Here is a 21,955-nt window from a genome sequence, read left to right on the forward strand (position 1 = left end):
TGAACAAAAACTTTTATTTTGAATGTGATTAATCGCGATTAATCATTTGACAGCACTAATATATATATATATATATATATATATATGAAAAACACTGAAAGATATCATTTAAACAAAACTAATAAATAATGAAAAGCAAAAATAAAGTACACAATAAATGATAAAATATTAATTGTAATGTTTCATACCATACAAAATAGGGTCAGAAATATTTTATCTTTGAAAGATAAACACATTTATTCAGCAAAGACAATTAAATTAATCAAACACATATAATGTAAAAAAAAAAAAAGATTTCTGCTTCGAATAAATGCTGTTCTTTGAAACTTTCTATTCATGAAGAATCCTGAATTTTTTTTTATCACGGTTTCCACAAAAATATGAAGCAGCACAGCTGTTTTCAACATTGATAATAATCAGAAATGTTTCTTGAGCAGCAAATCAGCACATTAGAATGATTTTTGAAGATCATGTGACACTGAAGACTGGAGTAATGATGCTGAAAATTCAGCTTTGATCACAGGAATAAATTACATTTTAAAAGATATGTATATACACACATACATAGAAGTTAAATATAAATATAAATAAAGTTGAACACTTGAAAAAAAAAAACATTAATTATTGCTACAATAATCAATTTTTGCTATAGAGATTTTTATTTATTTATTTATTTTACTTTTGCAGCCCTACTGTTGTGCTCCTACAGTAATGTTCTCCGTGGCACGTCAAAGTGCCTGCAGGTCCTTAAGTATGCTTTCTGATAAGGTGCATCGCAGGGCGCCCCATCACTGACCCATATCAGAGATGAAGAGACACATGAGGAGGAAGAGAAAGAGAGAGGGCGGCTGTGTTGAATCAAGTCACAGCGGCGCAGGGCACTCGTACTGAGAGAGAGAAAACACGGAAGGGGAAAACAAAAAGAACGGGAGAGGACGGGGACGTGGGGGCAAACAAAAAGACCAGAGACAAAAGTTTGCTGATGACATCATGCCTGTAACACACACACACACACACTGTTTGAGGCCCCATCGGGTAATTGCTGCTACCTGAATAGGGTTTACTGGTCATAGTGGGCAAGCGGGGTCTTAACGTCTACAGACTTCTGATCTCATCGTCATGGCAACCAGAGGCTCGGTTACACAGCTACCACTCGGGACCGGCGTGTGTGGGAAAGCAAGTCCGCATATGGGGGGAAAAACGGACGGATTAGAGCTCTAACATTGAATACCCACGCATGCTTTTTATGCGACGTCTATAATATAGGGTACTCAAAAAAACAAATATGCCATAAACAATCCCCCAGACGCAGACTTTCATAGTTGAAACTCTCTCTTAAAGGGATAGTTCACCCAAAAAAGTAAATTCTGTCATCATTTACTCGTCCTCATGTCATTCCTAACCTGAGTTTCTTTCTTCTGTTGAGTACTGTAGAAGATATTTTGAAAGATGTTGGTAACCAAACAGTTTTTTTTTTGAAGCCATTGACTTCCATATTATGGAGAAAAAAAAAATACAATGCTGCCATCAACTCATTGGTTACCAACATTCTCCAAAATATCTTCTTTTGTGCTCAAGAGAGGAAAGAAACTCACAAGTTTGGAACGACATGAGGGTGAGTAAATGATGACATAATTTTCATTTTTGGGTGATCTATCCCTTTAACCTACTTTTAACTAACAGCAATGGATTTGCTAATGAAGGTGTCTTTGTATAAGGATCCAATCAGTGAGAATGAACGCGCTTAGCTAAAGAACAGCTGCATTCACTGGAATTAGCATATTAATTAGAGAGACGAGTGATTACAAGCAATTAACTAAAACAGCAACAGTATACAACAGCATACCTATACAGGCCAGTTATCTGTTGCGTTTAGAATATGCATGAGCTGTAGGATCTCAGTTTGGGATTATTTGATGATGGCCACCTGCATTTATTTCACGGTGCATTTGTCTTTGTGTTCCTCCACGGTTGTTAAGAGTTCACACGGGAGGCCTTGATTTCCCAAGAAACTCGTTGTGGATAAAAATAACGTCAAAACCTTTGAAAACTGCCGGTGTTGCGTGTGTTTTGTGCGTCGAATGGCTGCAGGTGGGAATTTGCCAATATGAGTGTGTTTGTGATTCATTGGCGGGGTCGGCGTCATAAATTCGAAACACGCACCAAAGGAACGTAAACCGGCCACACACACACTCACGCTGGGATCACACTGCATCTATAAATCAACAGCCGTCTGAAAAAGACAAAGAAACAAGAGAGTGGCAGATTTCAGCAGAGGCGATTCATGCTGGTTTTTAAATTGCATGCTTTTTTAAAAGGGGCCATTTACACGACAATGTTTTCATCCAAAAATGGGAAACTTTTTATGCGTTTTGCCTGTTCGTTTATACGACAATGGCGTTTTGGGGACTGAAAACGCATATTTTTGAAAACGGGTTTCAAAGTGCAAGTTTTTGAAAACGCCACCGTTATCGTTTCTGTGTAAACACCCAATACGGGAATCTTTGAAAACGGTCACGTCATGCGCGTGAACAGTACGTTTTAGGTATGTAGACATGCGCAGTACGTGTCGATTTTAAAGGCAAGCGCGAACAAACATACACAACAATGGTGGAGTACATGGTACTGTTGTTGCTGCTCAAGAGGTTGCTAACGCTTCAGCAAAGTGTGGATTTACTTAACCAATATTACAACCAACAGCGGAGACGCATCATATACAACATATAATCGTCACTTCCCTATAGGTACTAACAAGGTGACAGCGCCAACTACTGGCCTGGCATTCGTAATACAGCGTTTTTGGCCGTGTTCGCGTATATGTGTAAACGCGAATCGTTTTGAAAACGTTGTCATATCGTGAAACTTTAAAAAAATGCAAGGGAAAAACTTTTCCGTTTTTGACTACATCGTTGTCGTGTAAACGTAGCCTAAATGTCAAAATGGCATCCATAATTTATATCGAGCTTTTGCGCTGTCGTTCATGCAAATTAAAAAACTTTAGCACAGTCTTACAGTTTAATTTTTTAATAAACAACTTTATTAAACAAGGTTATTTAAATCAATACTTTGATCAAGTAAATGTCATAAATGCTTTGAGCCAGTGGTTATCAACCTTTTGAACTTGTTGTCCAACACAAAACTGAGCAGCTCAGATATTTTTAGTATTTACTCTTTAATTATGATTGCTGCTTGTTTTCAAGCAATTTTTTTATAAAGAGAAACTGGAATCATAGATATATTAAGTAGTTATCCATGATTCATTTTGTAATTCCAGGTGTTTCAAGTGTACGTCTTCGATTGAAACAATGATTTCAGTTTACATTTTGATTTTGTGTTTAATTAGTATTTTTATTTAGATTAGTTTTATTTTTAATATATTATTATATATTAATATAAATGTAAAATATAGTATTAGAATATAATATATTAATATAACAGATTATTTTAACATTAATAATAATAATATAATTAATTTCATTTCATTTAATTACTTTTGCACTGCGTGTAAACATCTTCTGTCAGTTATTCAATGTGCTTGTCGCCATTAAAAAATATATAAATAAAGTAAAAATAAAAATTAAATGTATAATAAAAACTGCATAAATATATAAATATAAAATAATTTTTGAAGAAGTAATGCAAACAGTAAGGCACAAAACATTTTATGCAAGTACTTAAATTCAAATATTTTGAACTACATAAACTTTCAAAATGTCTTCTTTTAGGACTATGAACAATTAAAGCAAAAGTTATCATAGGAACAAATATTTACAACTATGTCTAATAAATCACACTTCCATTCAAAAGTCTTGTTTTTGCATAAGTCTCTTTTGCTCACCAAGTCTGCATTTATTTGATTAAAAATACAGTAAAAACAGTAATATTGTGAAATATTACAGTTAAAAATAAATGTTTTCTATTTTAATATATTTCAAAATGTAATTTATTGTTGTGATCAAAGCTGAATTTTCTTCAACAGTCTTCAGTGTCACATGATCCTTCAGAAATCATTCTAATATACTGATTTTCTGCTCAAGAAACAGTTTATGATTATTATCAATGTTGAAAACAGTTGTGTTGTTCATATTTTTGTGGAAACCATGATACATTTTTTTCAAAATTAAAAAATACTGTATTTAAATTATTTTTTTTATAACATTATAAATGTCTTTACTGTCACTTTTGATCAATTATTCATCTTTGCTGAATAAAATACTGTGACGAGAGGGGCGGGGCCGAGAGCCGTGGGAACGGAGCGAGGCCGGTGGAGTAAATGCTAATGCACGACACCTGCGCCACTCACCGGTCTCGAGTCCCACGTAGGAGCTCCGGAAGGATAAAAGGAGGAGTGACGAGAGAGGACCAGGCCTGGACTTTATTTTGTGTTTTGTGTGCGGCAGTCGTCCGTGAGGGGCTGCCGCTTTACTTTCATTTTGTGTTTGTTTATTTTATTAAAATCTTAAATGTTCGCCGGTTCCCGCCTCCTTCTTCCCGTGATTACGAACTTTGTTACAAATACTAACTGATAAAAAATGTTCATTGATCATGTGACTAATACAAAAGTTGCTTCCACTGAATCACAACATTCACAAATGTGTTAATTGAAAACTTTTTGTACTCCAAGTTTCGCATTCACAATAATTGTATTTTTTTATTTGTAATAAAAAATGCCAAAATTAAGCATTAACACTGGCCGTGAGTGTGTGTATACGTTTCTTGGGTATATTTCTGCCCCAATTCTGTCAATACATTATAGATAAAACGTAAAACTTCATAATGAAGCGTCACAAGAGAAGTACTTTAAAGATATGGCTTATTACTGCTCCTCAGGCCATGCTATCACAGAAATGACGAACGATGCTTTTGATAAAACTCTGGGAGTCATCTATTATTCCAAATGATCCATTATGGAGGATAATCAGAACGATCGCAATCATGGTGAGCAGGATGAATGCGGATATCTGCGCCGCATCGCTGGTTCAGGAACAGTGAAAACAGGGTGTTTACATGCTGTAGAAGATGCAGTGATTATCGAGCCGCAGCAGACAGAGAGAGAGAGAGCTATTCTTAGAGTCTTTCATCATGAGGAGGAAGACGGAACAGAGTGAGAGAAAGACGGAAGGATGCTAAGGAGTTGAAGGGGGACGGAATGGAAGAGTAAGAAACCGAGAAAGAGACAAAAAGACACGTAAGGCCTTGTGAACGAGAGAATGGGAGGGTGATACAGCGAGAGAGGGAGGAGAGGAAGGTGTTAGGAAGGGATAAGAGAGAGATGAGAGAGGATGAGACGGAGGGGGAGGAAAGACGAGGAGGAGAACTTGGGGTTGGAGGAGACGAAACGTGAATGTGTGAAACCTGCAGACGAGATTTAAAGAGACGCAAATCACTGCTGAGACAAGCAGAAGAGAGACAGAGTGAGCCAATTGAAGAGTTTAAAGCTGAAAATGAGCAATATTGTAGAAGCGGGCAGCATTTTGAAGACTCTTGACCCTCCATCGGTCCACACAACTATTCATCTGTCCAAATAGACTGTGACTGACGAGTGAATAAAATCCGGTTAGGAACCACTACATAATGCATGGTTTGACTCACATGAACGACAGTCTGGCCCTGGCTACCAGATGTAAGTGAATGAAATGAAAGACGTTCATGTGCTCGACTGAAGCGACTGTCTAATAATGATGGAAGTGTTTGTGTTTAGTTCTCCTCTGATCTGACGTGCTGTCGCCTCGTCTACACGGAGAGTCTTTTTACTGACTGCAGAGCAGCTTTTAACTTTTAACTCAGTGGAAACCCACAGAAATTCATTTGAAAAGATTTTCCCCTCCTACAGAATCCCATACGGGACACATGCATGATCTGTTACATGCATTAAAGGAAACCACAAAAAAAAGTGAGTTTTGATGTTGTTATGAGAGGTAGCATTTCACATAGACTTTGGCTAAGATATGATATGATGAGTATAAATGCAAATGAAAATCTTTCTTTTATATAAATACATATACAGGCTTATACATACACAATAATGTTATATATTGCATTACATATTAGTTATGTATTGTGTACTATTAAATTAAATAAAGAATTAAAGAAATGTATTTAGGATTTTTAATGATACTTTCTGTAATTTGTTTTACATTAACTATATATATATATACAGTGGGTACGGAAAGTATTCAGACCCCCTTAAATTTTTCACTCTATATATACTGTATTTTACATAATAAACTAATAACAAATATTATATATATATATATATATATACAGTATATACACACACACATATACAGTATATCAAATGTTAATATATTTATAAATTTACATAAATGATTTAGCAGCTTTTCATGGCAGAATTTCATCTTCACAGATACTTAATATCACCCTATTATTCTGTGTGAATTGCTACATTAAAATAAATAAATAAATAAATAAATAAATATCAACACTATTTTTTAAAAAGAAAACTGATGTAAATGACATTTCATGACCGGTAAGAAATATGAAATATTTATGGACATTACATCTTCTCAATTCACCCGCTACTGGCAGTTGTAACAAAAAAAAATAATAAAAATAATAAAAAATTTTGGCACACATTTATTCATCCATCTATCCATACATATTCAATCTATGAAAGACCTATTCAATCAACTATCCATTTTTTCATCTGAATCAGGAGCAAAATGATGCTTAGGGAGCATGTAGAAATGGCTCAGGAGTTTAGGAAGTGTGTTCAGAAGGCTGTAATGTTTAGGGAGAATGGAGGAGTGTGTCAGTAAACTTTGGGGTGAATAGCAGATTTTTGCTCGTATTGTTCAGGGAGTGTGTGTAAACTGTTCAGTTCTGCATTTGTTTGGAGATGCACTAGGGAGAACAGACTCTGAACTTAAATAAGCTTAAATATGCTTCCAAATGGTGCAACTTCCCATTGCTGTGTACAAACCAGACTGTCTAAATGTATTTATCACTGTACATAAGCCACAGAATACATTGAATCCACAGAGGACTTGTGTTGTTGAACAGCAACAGTAGGCTTTTGATTAATAGTACATGATCTTACTTCAGTTTAATTCAAAATTATATGTAATAAGACCATTTTGTAATAAGACTCTGCTCATTTTTTCACTGTAATATTTACTAAAATGATTTCAAATCTGCTCTTATATCTATTGATTTATGGAATATGCAAATTATTAAAATCATCCTTTTTATTAGCATTAACATAATATCATATAAAAAAATAAACCACCAACATAAAAATTAAATAAAACAACGAATAATGATGATGGGTGATGATAATAATAATAATAATAATTATTATTATTATTATTAAACATAATAGCAAAATTAAAAATGAAATGATGATAATAATAAAATGTAATTATCAGTTTTAATTTATATTTTATTATGTTGTTATTTTTGGTTTATTTCTTATATTATATTAATGCTAATAAAAATATTATATGTTATTAGTTAACCTAACAGCAAAATAACAAGAACAACAACGACAACAATAATAATAATAATAATTATTATTATTTAATAATATAAATATTGCTTGCATATTCTGTAAATTATAATCAATGTGATGATAATAACAACAATAATATTATTATCATAATTATTAATAACAATAACAACAACAATACTAAACTTTTTTTTCTTTTTTTTATGTGGGGTTGTTTGGCCCTATGTTGCAGTTTCTTTGTTATACTTTTGAAAGGATGCAGTGAATGTAATTATTTTGCACCAAGCTAAGATGTTTTTATTCTTTTCCTCTACTGGCCTTTTATTTGTTGCCTGAATTCAGTATTGATACCAGAGGCTTTCTGGCATCGATCAGCTGAGTTGTTTAGGGTTTGTGTATAAACTCCTCTGTTACAAACACATCTGCAAAACCAATAAAGTGTACAAGCAACGTCCCCCATGACAGTGAGAAATCTTTCAGAAGCATGTGTAAACTATCATAAGAGACCTCACATTTCTCAATGTAGGGATCAGACTACAACTTTAACTGTCCCAGCAGATGTGTTAGGCTGTCGAGGGAGCATACAAACAAGAAGTGCAGTGGTGTCTAGAGAGTCTTGTAAAAGAACTAAAGATGTTTTGTTTTGGAGTCACCTTCACAAAAAGCTGCAGTGCATCATCAAAATACCCTCAAAACATCTGCCGCCAACCATGCTGACTACACAGTACACACACTTTCAAAAAACACACACCCTGGCTCTGTTTTCTCAGAGATGTGTCAATAAATAAAAATTTCCTTGTGGCACGCACAAGGATTAAACACACACACACACACACACACAGGTTTGTTTTTGTGAAAAGTGGGGACATTCCATAGGCGTAATGGTTTTTATACTGTACAAACTGTATGTGCTATTGTCCTACAACAAAGCTGTGCATCATGTTCTTCCTACGGAGTACGCTTGAAAAGAAACATGAAAATCAACTTGGCTATCTCAGAAACATCAATTTCAACTCTGCTTTATAGGAGAATAATAAAATGACCCCTGCGTTCACCTCTAAAGTCATCTTTACTGTACTGCTCAATACTTCCCTCAATAGTTCCCTCCTCATATGTACTTTATTTAAACCTGGAATTGAATGAAGTTTCCTGAGAGCGGTAATTTTATCTCTCTCTGTGCGCTAGACATATTTGACTCGGCATCAATAATTCATGTAATCTATATACATAAACAAACAAACAAGTTTCCAAATAAAAGCCCAACAAACAGAGCTGCAGTGTGTGTGCCAGCTAGATGGTGATGTATAATCATTTCTGTTACACACATACATTTAAACATGATGAGGCTGAAAGGCCTTTCTCATGATGCTGACAGGTGAGAGCAGAGGCCAGGCCTGCATCCGTCTGATTAACATTTAAACTGCTTTCAACATAAACAAATACACGACTGAAATCAAGCAGTACACACTTCTGCAAGAGAGAGATAGAACGATAGATAGAACAATAATGATAGAATGATAGAACGATAGATAGATAGATAGATAGATAGAACAACAGACAGACAGATAAAATGATAGAATGATAGAACGATAGATAGATAGATAGAACGACAGACAGACAGACAGACACACACACACACACACACAAACAGACAAAAGTCTGCAGAAAATTGGTGTGTTGTGAGTTTTTCTGGAAATACCGTTTATGAAAACAGACTTATTGCATCAAACCTCACAACACTTTCTGATCTTTCTCTCTGGCTGCTTCCATTTTGCCGTTGCCTTCCGTCTTTCTGACAGCTTGACCTTTTGTGACCTTTACAAAGTTTTTAATTAGGATCGGCGCTTCCTGCTGACATGCACTATGGGGCGTGTGGCTGGAGGGAAGGGCCTGTGGCTATGAAATTAATCTGTCAATCAAAGGCAAAACCATATCACCAGCCAATCAGCAGCCAGGATTTACAGTAGGCTCAGACGATGATGTCATAATGCGGAGAGCAGCGACAGACCTTAAGAACTCACACACCCAGATGTGCATATTTAAATAAGTGAATTTAAATACTAAATAAGCAGAATTAATTAATGCATGGGAAGGAATAATTAGCTTTATCTACACCACAGACTTACAATACGCTCATACAAAAAAAAAAAACCAAAAGGTATTACCATGCTTTTTCAGACATGATACCATGGTAAATCACAGTATATAGATAGTTATAGATAGAATGATGGTTGGATGGACAGAATGATAGAAAGATAGATAGATATAGGTATATGTATATTATAATCATTTAATACCATGGTTTCACCATCTGATACCATCACTGTACCATGGTACTTTTTAAGGGACACGCATATAAACTCAACTTATTAAAACTGACATTAATTTATTCTATCTATCACACACATACAGTTTGATGGACAGGACACTGACCGGTGCGCGGGTTGATGCCGAAGAAGTTCTGCGGGTTGCCGCTGGAGATCCGGAATGACAGGCGGGGCTCAGTTGCCGTGGCATCAGGGTCCTGCGCCTGGATCTGAATGACTGACTGGTCCTTTGGGGAATTTTCCAGAATGGTGGCATGATACATCGGTTCAGATGTGAGGGGAGCGTTATCGTTAACATCCTCAACCTGTTAAATCACACACGGAAAATATATAAAATAAACATTTTATACAAGAACCACAATTTCACAAAATCTCACATAGGATGCACACTTATTTACCTTTATGTACACTTGCAGTGCCACTGACTGTGGTACCACTCCCAGATCAGTGGCGTACACCGTCAGCCAACAGGAGTCCTGCGTCTCTCGGTCCAACAGATCTGTAGTGTAGATGACACCTGCAAAATAAAATTGATAAAAACGTCAAAACATCACAAGCTGAATATTTTAATTCCAGTGAAACAGCAGAGTTGATCATTTAGTTTCAATGCTAACAGGTAATGCATTCTACACTGAGACTGACAAACTCAGCAATAATTACGGACAAAAAGCAGAAACATTAAAGCTGAGGTGTGTAAACTGTTTTATTGTTAAAATACTGTCTCAGATTAATATGCTTAGTGAGAAATTTGTCAGTTGTTTTCCTTGAAAAGTGTGCGGCGCTATCAAAACATTGCTGTTTGAGTATAACACAGCAACAATGGCTTAGCAATGGCATGAGTTTGGGCGGGGCTTCCTGCTCGGCTGGCCAATGGCGAGTGGTCTGGAAACCTGTTTGAAAACAGTCATTATTTATTACAGCAGTTCTGTGGTGATGCTAGTGATGAAGCACCTTTAAAAAATCTGTGTTTTTCTGTGATAATACAGCAGCACACAGGTTGTGGTAAATTTAGATCAATAAGGAGGTCACTTCCATAAGTCATGTAACAGAAACACAGCAGAAGAAAACACAACCCTCAGGCTAAAGACAAAATAAAACCTGAACCTCTGACCTCAACAACAGCCCGACATTTTCAATCGTTTCATGTAACCGTAAACTGAGGTCTTCAGTCTTGGGACCAAAAATTGTATTATGTCCATTGTCAGAACATAAAAAAAAAGAAAAAAAAAAGCAGTTCATCTCAGGCACAGATTTGCCTCAAAAAGCGAGACTTTGTTCTGCAGGACTGTTGAGCTAGATCTAATCAAAATAAAAAGTCTATAAAAAAGTTAAGTAAAAAATTAAGAACAACAAAAAAAAAAAGTAAATAGAAAGTAAAGTTTAACTCGAATTTTTGGATGGAAACATAGCTAATGTCTCAGCCAATGGCTTGAGTTTGGGGCGGGGCTTCCTGTTTGGCTGGCCAATGGCGAGTGTTCTGGAAACCTCATTATTTATCACAACTGTTCTGTGGTGATGCTAGTAGTGAGTTACCTTTAAAAATCTCTGTTTATAATACAGCAGCACACAGGTTGTGGTAAATTTAGATCAATAAGGAGGTCACTTCCATAAGTCATGTAACAGAAACACAGCAGAAGAAAACACAACCCTCAGGCTAAAGACAAAATAAAACCTGAACCTCTGACCTCAACAACAGCCCGACATTTTCAATCGTTTCATGTAACCGTAAACTGAGGTCTTCAGTCTTGGGACCAAAAATTGTATTATGTCCATTGTCAGAACATAAAAAAAAAGAAAAAAAAAAGCAGTTCATCTCAGGCACAGATTTGCCTCAAAAAGCGAGACTTTGTTCTGCAGGACTGTTGAGCTAGATCTAATCAAAATAAAAAGTCTAAAAAAAAGTTAAGTAAAAAATTAAGAACAACAAAAAAAAAAGTAAATAGAAAGTAAATAAATCTTTATAAAATATAAATAATATATAATAATAGAGTATTATACTCTCTCTCTCTCTCTATATATATATATCCCATAATTTCTGTATAATTTCTATGCACTTTTACATGCATCTGTGTTTTGCCAGAAACTACGGTTACCATGGTAAATTTTCTGCAAGGGAACTAGAATCAGACTTGAATCAGGTAAAGGAATCAGATCAGGTTTCGCTGTATTGAAAAACAGCCTGAGCTTTTGTGTGTTTGTGTGTGTGTGTGTGTGTGTGTGTGTGTGAGACATCAATAATTCAGTCTGTTAGCCTGTAGGATTCATACAATCCTTTAGTTCATTGTGCTAGAGTGAGAACACACGTAATATATTCGGAACACCAGCAGAACTGCCTGAGGAATCGCAAAATGAGAGTAGACAATGGGAAAAAAAATAGATACGAAGAGAGACAGAGAGTGTATTCTATTCTCTGAGGTAATAGAAACTCACTTTAGCCAATCAGAGACAGATTGGAAGTCCAGCCCTGACAAACCAGTCATCTCACACTATTACCACCGACCACAGCGGCTCATTCAACCAGATTACACACACACACACACACTCACAGTTTTACAAAAAGCTATTTATAAAACTATAAATTAATTTTATATTTAGTAGTTACAATTTGTTATATTTGTTATAACCACAACTCAATTAAATATTTTTAATAAAAAACAGGGATTGTAGGGATTAACATTAAAATAATAAAACTAATAATAACAATGCATTTTAATATTATATTATTAATCCTTCCTTAAACTTCCCCACAGACATATACTGTTTTATATAAAGCTAATTATAATTATTATAGAAAAACCAAAACTCAAACCCCACAAGACCTTTTTTTGTATTTTTATAAAAAAAATTAACATTAAAATAATAAAATATTCTAATAATATAATACATTTCAATACTATATTTTTCAAAAAGTGGAGACTCCATAGATATCTAGTGTTTTTTATACAGCTAATTATAATTACTATATTACTTATGCATTAATAATTGCTTTCCAAATGGGAGGTTGTGTCAAATTTAGCTCACTTTTGTTTATAATTTTGTCCCCAGTCTACAGCTAAGCAGTCACACACAGTCCTGGTTGAATTATAAAAATCTTATTTTATTTCAGCTAGTTTCAGCAACTTTGAAAACATTTGAACTTTAAATTAGAATTTTTTACACGCGAATAAGTGTTTTCATTTGTAATTTTAGCCAAACATTGCTATAACATTCCCTTTAGTGTTATTATTGATAACTAAAACTAAAATTAAAACTAAAAACATTAAATAATACAAATAATAATAATAATTAATTACTTGGAATAAGTGTTAAAAGAAATAAAATATAAAAATCTTATTTTATTTCAGTTAGTTGCCAAGGCATCATTTCTCATTTAACGAAGCACTCAAACTAAAACTGAAGTAAAAAAAGAGCTAGACAGACATAAAAAAACGAATAAAAATGACAAAAACACAACAAAATTACTAAAACTTTAACTCAAATTTAAATGAAAATGGAAAATATCAAAATAAAAACTAACAAAAATAATATAAACTATAATAGTATATCGATGACACTAAAATAACACTGGTTTCCCAACGGCTGTCAAAACAACATTTTTACAACTTTTATTATTAAAATGCATTTGAATTTGGTCTTTTCAAAATGGTTTTCAGATAATGCATATGAATAACCATTCACCTTCTGCTATCAGACGTCTCTGCAACATACATGCACTTAAGGTTTTTAGAGCAGGCAAATACATGCATTGCATAAGCAGGACGCATTGTGTTCTGTGTTACTTCAGCGGAGAAATCTCAGAAACTCCTACGCACACTTTGCAACAGAGACAGAAAAAGAAAAGACAGACAGAATGAAAAGAAAAGGAGACATGAAAGGACAAAAACACAGAGAAAGCCTTTATTGAGTCTGTCATTTCGGTGCGCTCATCCACTTCCCCCTGTTATTGTCCACCTATATTTAGGAGTCAAAGCCTTGCGGGGTTATACGGGGCACGAGGCAGGGTTTCATCCAATCACATCAGGATACACGACCCTAACACTGAACTGAGACGGATGGGGAAATCAGAGTGAAACTAGCAGGGACAGGTGTATGAAGACGGCCCGTGTAACATTTATATGGCTGGCAGTGTCATTTCAGCGTTTGATTGGATATGACGTGACATGAACTTGACCGCAGAGGTACTTTGCTCTAAAGAGATGGGCTGTGTTTCAAAATCTTGTGAACTGTTGAACTAGACAGCATTAAAAAAACAAACAAAAAATTAAATAAAAATTGGGTATATAGTAACAAATTTTCACTCAGAAATTGCTAGTAAATTTTACAACTAATTACAAATTAAAAAATAATTACAACATGACATTTTGAAGTAAAAAAAAATTAAATGGCATTTTCTTGTAAAATTAATTACTATATTACTTATGCATTAATAATTGCTTTCCAAATGGGAGGTTGTGTCAAATTTAGCTCACTTTTGTTTATAATTTTGTCCCCAGTCTACAGCTAAGCAGTCACACACAGTCCTGGTTGGAAGCTGATATTTCTGCAAGAGCTGAGCGAGCAGATAGGAAAAGCAGAGAGAGAGAAAGCGAGCGCAAATAAACGAGTGGAAATGGGGAGATTATTTAGCTTTTTCATCGGTTGTTGTGTTCCTGCTGTCTGACCTAGATAAGAACGATATGAGTCAATGAAAGAGTGCCAGCCGGATGGCATGAGGCGTGCACGTGTGTGTGTGCAAATATGTGTGTTAGTAATGCTGTTCACTGGCATAATCTCTGTGATCAATTATTAATGAGCGCCCTATTATCTACATCCTGCCTTTCCCAGCATCCTTTTACTGCAATTCAGGGTGTGTAAGTGAGATAGTCCGGCCCATTAAATATGAAGGCCTCTTATAGATTCGTTAAGAACAGAATACAAATTAGTCTTGTGAAAGAGCGAAGTGTTTAGGATGAGAGGAAATGTGAGGGCTTTCTGCATGTTTATGTAATCTCTCTTCCAATCTTTGATCTTTGACTAATCTTTGGTTTAATAATTGATCCTGGTGCTTTCAAGACATGGCACACACATTATTTGGCATTACAAACATGCTGTGTGTGTCAAAGCATGTGTTTCCATGCACAGTTATACATTAGTTTTGAAATCGTCTCTTAAAGAGACAAAGCGCTCAAAAATATAAATTCTGACATTTCATCCAAAAATGAAAAGATTTACTCACCCTCATTTTGTTCCAAACACCTATGACTTTCTTTTCTTCTGTGTAAACCAAAGGAGATGTTTTGCAGAATGTCCTGGCTGCTTTTTTCCAGACAATGAAAATGGATGGGGACTGGAGCTGTCGACTCCAATAGTGACACAAACACTCTCTAAATGTAGTTCATACGGCTTATGCACTTTATTACAAGTCTTCTCCAGTCATAAAATAAATTTGTGTGAAGAGCAGACTGAAATTCTTCCTGTAGATGTCACACTTCATTTACATTTGTGTAAATGTGATGCATCAAGATGCATAATTTGAAGTCTGACATGATTTTCAAAAAATCATTTATTAAACTGTTGTTTGATTCTCATGCAAAGCTACTGTATGGCTTCAGAAGACTTAGAATGTGGTGAATGAGTCATATGTACTACTTTCATAGAGATATTTGGTTATTTTTGGAGCTTGACAGGCCAAGTGCCCATTCACTTCTATTGTTTGATAAAAAGCAGCCTGGATAAATCTTTGTTTCACAAAAGAAAGGAACTCATACAAGTTTGGAATGACATAATAGTTAGTACACTATCATTCAAAAGTTTGGGGTCAGTAAGATTTTTTTTAAAAAAGAAATTAATAAATTAATTCTGCATTAAACTGATCAGAAGTGACAGTAAAATGTTTAAAAGTGTTATATAAAAAGATTTATATGCCAAATAAATGCTGTTCTTTTGAACTTTCTATTCATCAAATAATCCTCACAAAGATTCTGCAAAGATATCAAGCAGCACACCTGTTTTCAATATTAATAATCATAAGAAATGTTTTATTGAGCAGCAAATCAGCATATTGGAATGATTTCTGAAGGATCATGTGACACTGAAGACTGGAGTAATGATGCTGAAAATTCGGATTTGCATCACAGGAATAAATTAGCAACAGAGACAGAAAAAGAAAAGACAGACAGAATGAAAAGAAAAGGAGACATGAAAGGACAAAAACACAGAGAAAGCCTTTATTGAGTCTGTCATTTCGGTGCGCTCATCCACTTCCCCCTGTTATTGTCCACCTATATTTAGGAGTCAAAGCCTTGCGGGGTTATACGGGGCACGAGGCAGGGTTTCATCCAATCACATCAGGATACACGACCCTAACACTGAACTGAGACGGATGGGGAAATCAGAGTGAAACCAGCAGGGACAGGTGTATGAAGACGGCCCGTGTAACATTTATATGGCTGGCAGTGTCATTTCAGCGTTTGATTGGATATGACGTGACATGAACTTGACCGCAGAGGTACTTTGCTCTAAAGAGATGGGCTGTGTTTCAAAATCTTGTGAACTGTTGAACTAGACAGCATTAAAAAAACAAACAAAACAAACAAACAAAAAATTAAATTAAAATTGGGTATATAGTAACAAATTTTCACTCAGAAATTGCTAGTAAATTTTACAACTAATTACAAATTAAAAAATAATTACAACATGACATTTTGAAGTAAAAAAAAATTAAATGGCATTTTCTTGTAAAATATACCCCAATTTTTATTATTTTATTTATATATTTTTACGGTGAATTCATATTTTTGTGTCATTTTTGCCTGTCCTCTGCAGGTTTATTATTGTTAACTAAAACAAAAATGAAAACTAAAACCATAAATTAACAAATTAATAAATAACTAAAACTTAAATAAAAATTATAAGAACTATACACATACATTCATAAATAAAAAATACATGAAAAACTACAAAACCACACAACATAATAATTAATCGCTCTGATTTTGAGTATCATAAGTGCCTTGGGACGCATGATTTGAACATTAAATGCATCTACAGTACAATGCCCAAAATTGCTGTCTAGGTATTTAGCTCATAAGATTTTGTAACACAGCCACTTGATCTACATCTAAAATTGTAGATTCAGCTACAGAGCATTGCTTGCTTAATCAATAAAAAAAGAGATTCATTAGCACTGCGTGACTAATAAATCTCCATCGTGCATTACTGCAGCATTTTTTTTTTTTTGTACAAAATAAGGGTGCGATTTGAAATTACAGAACTTGCTGAAATCAACAGGATGCCACAGTCCGGAGACCTTAGTTGCTGTAAGCATTATTTTTTTCATGGAATGGCACTGAGAAAAAAAAAAAATCCTGACAGATATGACTGAATTACGTGTCCTGAAATATCACACCTGTCTTCTGTGAGAGCCCTGGGCTCTGTAAAGTGACAAAAAAAACATTAAATATATGATTGTGAGCCATGGCCAGATTCTTTGGATGGCCAATAGGAAGACTCTGAGGCACTATTTCTCACATGGCAGACCATGCGGAAAGCAGGAAGCAGAGAGTTTTGACAAATTTAGACCAAATTTGACAAAATTGAGATGACGTGCACATTTACAGGGTGCAGTTCTAGAAAAAAGCTGTGTCTAATAAAGTCTGGAGGAAGTTTTATAATGAATGAATTTTATAATTCTGTAAGTGATCAATAAATCTCCATCGTGCATTACTGCAGCATTTTTTTTTTTTGTACAAAATAAGGGTGCGATCTGAAATTACAGAACTTGCTGAAATCAACAGGATGCCACAGTCCGGAGACCTTAGTTGCTGTAAGCATTATTTTTTTCATGGAATGGCACTGAGAAAAAAAAAAAATCCTGACAGATATGACTGAATTACGTGTCCTGAAATATCACACCTGTCTTCTGTGAGAGCCCTGGGCTCTGTAAAGTGACAAAAAAAACATTAAATATATGATTGTGAGCCATGGCCAGATTCTTTGGATGGATGGAAACACCTATGACTTTCTTTTCTTCTGTGTAAACCAAAGGAGATGTTTTGCAGAATGTCCTGGCTGCTTTTTTCCAGACAATGAAAATGGATGGGGACTGGAGCTGTCGACTCCAATAGTGACACAAACACTCTCTAAATGTAGTTCATACGGCTTATGCACTTTATTACAAGTCTTCTCCAGTCATAAAATAAATTTGTGTGAAGAGCAGACTGAAATTCTTCCTGTAGATGTCACACTTCATTTACATTTGTGTAAATGTGATGCATCAAGATGCATAATTTGAAGTCTGACATGATTTTCAAAAAATCATTTATTAAACTGTTGTTTGATTCTCATGCAAAGCTACTGTATGGCTTCAGAAGACTTAGAATGTGGTGAATGAGTCATATGTACTACTTTCATAGAGATATTTGGTTATTTTTGGAGCTTGACAGGCCAAGTGCCCATTCACTTCTATTGTTTGATAAAAAGCAGCCTGGATAAATCTTTGTTTCACAAAAGAAAGGAACTCATACAAGTTTGGAATGACATAATAGTTAGTACACTATCATTCAAAAGTTTGGGGTCAGTAAGATTTTTTTTAAAAAAGAAATTAATAAATTAATTCTGCATTAAACTGATCAGAAGTGACAGTAAAATGTTTAAAAGTGTTATATAAAAAGATTTATATGCCAAATAAATGCTGTTCTTTTGAACTTTCTATTCATCAAATAATCCTCACAAAGATTCTGCAAAGATATCAAGCAGCACACCTGTTTTCAATATTAATAATCATAAGAAATGTTTTATTGAGCAGCAAATCAGCATATTGGAATGATTTCTGAAGGATCATGTGACACTGAAGACTGGAGTAATGATGCTGAAAATTCGGATTTGCATCACAGGAATAAATTATAGAAAACAGTTGTTCTAAATTGTAATAATATTCCACAATATTAAATTTTTTCTGTATTTTGATCACATAAATGCAGGCTTGGTGAGAATAAATGGCTTCTTTCAAAAACCTTTAAAAAAAATCTCACTGACTCCAAACTTTTGAACAGAAGTGCAAATGTTGACAGAATGTAAATTTTTGGCTTAGTCTTCAGATGCGTGCATTCAATTGTGCATTAACATTGGACCCACGAGGGCAAAGAACAATCCAAACACTTTTGTAATTTCAGCAGTGTAATTAGATATGACTGAATTACGTGTCCTGAAATATCACACCTGTCTTCTGTGAGAGCCCTGGGCTCTGTAAAGTGACAAAAAAAACATTAAATATATGATTGTGAGCCATGGCCAGATTCTTTGGATGGCCAATAGGAAGACTCTGAGGCACTATTTCTCACATGGCAGACCATGCGGAAAGCAGGAAGCAGAGAGTTTTGACAAATTTAGACCAAATTTGACAAAATTGAGATGACGTGCACATTTACAGGGTGCAGTTCTAGAAAAAAGCTGTGTCTAATAAAGTCTGGAGGAAGTTTTATAATGAATGAATTTTATAATTCTGTAAGTGATCTTACAGGACCTTTTAAGTCAACGTGAAATGCATGAACCCCATCTACTTAAATAATGCAACACATTTCAGAGTGTAATCTGAATGTGAAAAAAATGGCTAAAATCGCTTATTTACATCCTGTCTACACTTTTTTTTATAATGAAAGGATAACTCAGCACTGATATAAAAAAACAACAACAAAAAAACAACTGAGTGATTTTGACTAACTTAAACGCCTCTGATTGGCCATGCGTTCAAGAAGTCAACAGATGTGATTGGCTACATTGCTCAATGCTCCTAGAATACGTTGTAACTAAAAACCTTTGATGCTGTCCAGAGCGCAAACAGACCACATCTGTTTTGTGTGCATCTCGCATGTATTTCTGGATCAGGCTACCGTATGTGTTTCTGGATCTGTTGCGTGCTTGTGCAAGTGGGATAGGTTATGATACTATTTTCAATCTATGTGTGTCTCATTAACAGAAATGTGAGGTCCTTTCGGGCTAAGGGGCCATTTACACGACAACGTTTTCAGCCAAAAACTGGAAACTTTTTATGCGTTATGTCTGTTTGTTTACACGACAACTGCGTTTTGGGGACTGAAAACACATATATTTTTAAAAACGGGTTTCAAAGTGCAAGTTTCTGAAAATGATATCTTCTCTGTGTAAAATACAAAAAAGCAAATTTGTGAAAATGGTCAGGTCATATGATCACAGGAATAAATTATAGAAAACAGTTATTCTAAATTGTAATAATATTCCACAATATTAAATTTTTTCTGTATTTTGATCACATAAATGCAGGCTTGGTGAGAATAAATGGCTTCTTTCAAAAACCTTTAAAAAAAATCTCACTGACTCCAAACTTTTGAACAGAAGTGCAAATGTTGACAGAATGTAAATTTTTGGCTTAGTCTTCAGATGCGTGCATTCAATTGTGCATTAACATTGGACCCACGAGGGCAAAGAACAATCCAAACACTTTTGTAATTTCAGCAGTGCAATTACAAATACATCTGTAGTGATTAGAAACAGGGCGTTGTTATACTGCGTGTGTTTAGTGGCACATCATAGGCTACTTCATTCAGGAACGTTTTTCCTAAGGCCGTAACCTAGCAACCTGAATGAAGTACGAATAACAGATCCCAAAACTGTCAAAAGTGTCTCTCCATCAAAAGCACGCAACGGCAAGCACACACATGAATCCTGATGCACTAAATCAATAGCCTTTATTTAAAGCAAATTTAAATGAGCCAATTAACACTTTAGCAGGATGTATATGGTGTGTGTAGAAGGTGTTATCTGTCAGTGTGTGTTAGACACTTGTGTAAGCCTGTGAGTGAGACACAAGCGTAGGTGGCACATTCACTGTCTGGGTAGAGCAGCTTGTGTGTGTGTACGACAGAAAAGGAAATTCACAGATTCAGTCGTTTCAAAATATCCCTGTGGTTTTAAAGGAGGGTGTTAAGAAAGTGATGACAGGGAGCAGACTTTACTATCTCCTAAACACAACCTCACAAATGTCTGTTTGTTTACACAACAACTGCGTTTTGGGGACTGAAAACACATATATTTTTAAAAACGGGTTTCAAAGTGCAAGTTTCTGAAAATGCCACCGTTACCGTTTCCATGTAAACACCCAATACTAGAGGTCGACCGATTGATTGGCCGATTTTGGGAATTTTTTAATTAATCGGCATCGGCCGATTGTGCTGCAAATTAGGCCAATTTAGCCAAGCAGCTAAGCGTTGTTGCGGAACACCGGAGAATCTCTCTCTGGCTGTGTGAGAGACGGAGCAACTTCTTGTTCACACACAGCTTCAGCTAATGATGGCAGGGCAAAACAGACCGTTTCAAAGTAAGCCTGTGAGTGAGACACAAGCGTAGGTGGCACATTCACTGTCTGGATAGAGCAGCTTGTGTGTGTGTACGACAGAAAAGGAAATTCACAGATTCAGTCGTTTCAAAATATCCCTGTGGTTTTAAAGGAGGGTGTTAAGAAAGTGATGACAGGGAGCAGACTTTACTATCTCCTAAACACAACCTCACAACACACTAAAAAGCCGCCCAGCTCTGGAGAAAACCGCCCAACACAATGTACCAACCACAGGGGCCTGGGAAACTCTAAACCACTGAATGCAATTACACAATATCACAATTACATAACACAGCCTACAGTTTGATAGAAACTCAAAACTCAAGACTCAAAGTCAAGTCAAACTGACAGCCTCAGAATTAGAGATACTTAAAGGGTCTAATACACTTTTTAGTCTTTATTTAGGGTTTCTTTATGTTTTTCAGCCAATTACAACCATAGTTTAGACTTAAACATGGTCTTTTTACTATAGTACTTGACTTGTATACACTACTGTTCAAAACCAAAGCTGCATTTATTTGATCAAAAATGCAGTAAAATTGTGAAATATTATTTCAATTTAAAATAACCGTTTTCTATTTGAATATATTTTAAAGTGCAATTTATTCCTTTGTTGCAAAGCTGAATTTTCAGCATCATTACTCCAGTCGTCAGTGTCACACGATCCTTCAGAAATCATTCTAAAATGCTGATTTGCATATTTCTTAATACTATCAATGTTGAAAACAGTCATTTATTTGAAATAGAAATCTTTTGTAATTTTATAAAAGTCTTATTGTCACTTTTGATCAAGTTAATGTATCCTTGCTG

General features: G+C 35.1%; 1 protein-coding gene across 1 annotated transcript in view; it reads right to left on the minus strand.

Annotated features, from left to right (window-relative positions):
• LOC107705473 (protocadherin Fat 3-like) overlaps positions 1 to 21,955 on the minus strand; it is a 171,035-nt gene that overhangs the window by 57,168 nt on the left and 91,912 nt on the right. The window contains exons 3-4 of the mRNA XM_016508783.1: positions 10,194 to 10,312; positions 9,902 to 10,100 (exon numbers count right to left, since the gene is read on the minus strand). Of these exons, the coding sequence (XP_016364269.1) occupies positions 9,902 to 10,100; positions 10,194 to 10,312 (318 nt within the window). The remainder of the gene's footprint in view (positions 1 to 9,901; positions 10,101 to 10,193; positions 10,313 to 21,955) is intronic.

The sequence above is a fragment of the Sinocyclocheilus rhinocerous genome, unplaced genomic scaffold (genome assembly GCF_001515625.1).
Source record: "Sinocyclocheilus rhinocerous isolate Xijiao unplaced genomic scaffold, SAMN03320098_v1.1 scaffold3340, whole genome shotgun sequence".
In the NCBI taxonomy this organism is placed as follows: domain Eukaryota; kingdom Metazoa; phylum Chordata; class Actinopteri; order Cypriniformes; family Cyprinidae; genus Sinocyclocheilus; species Sinocyclocheilus rhinocerous.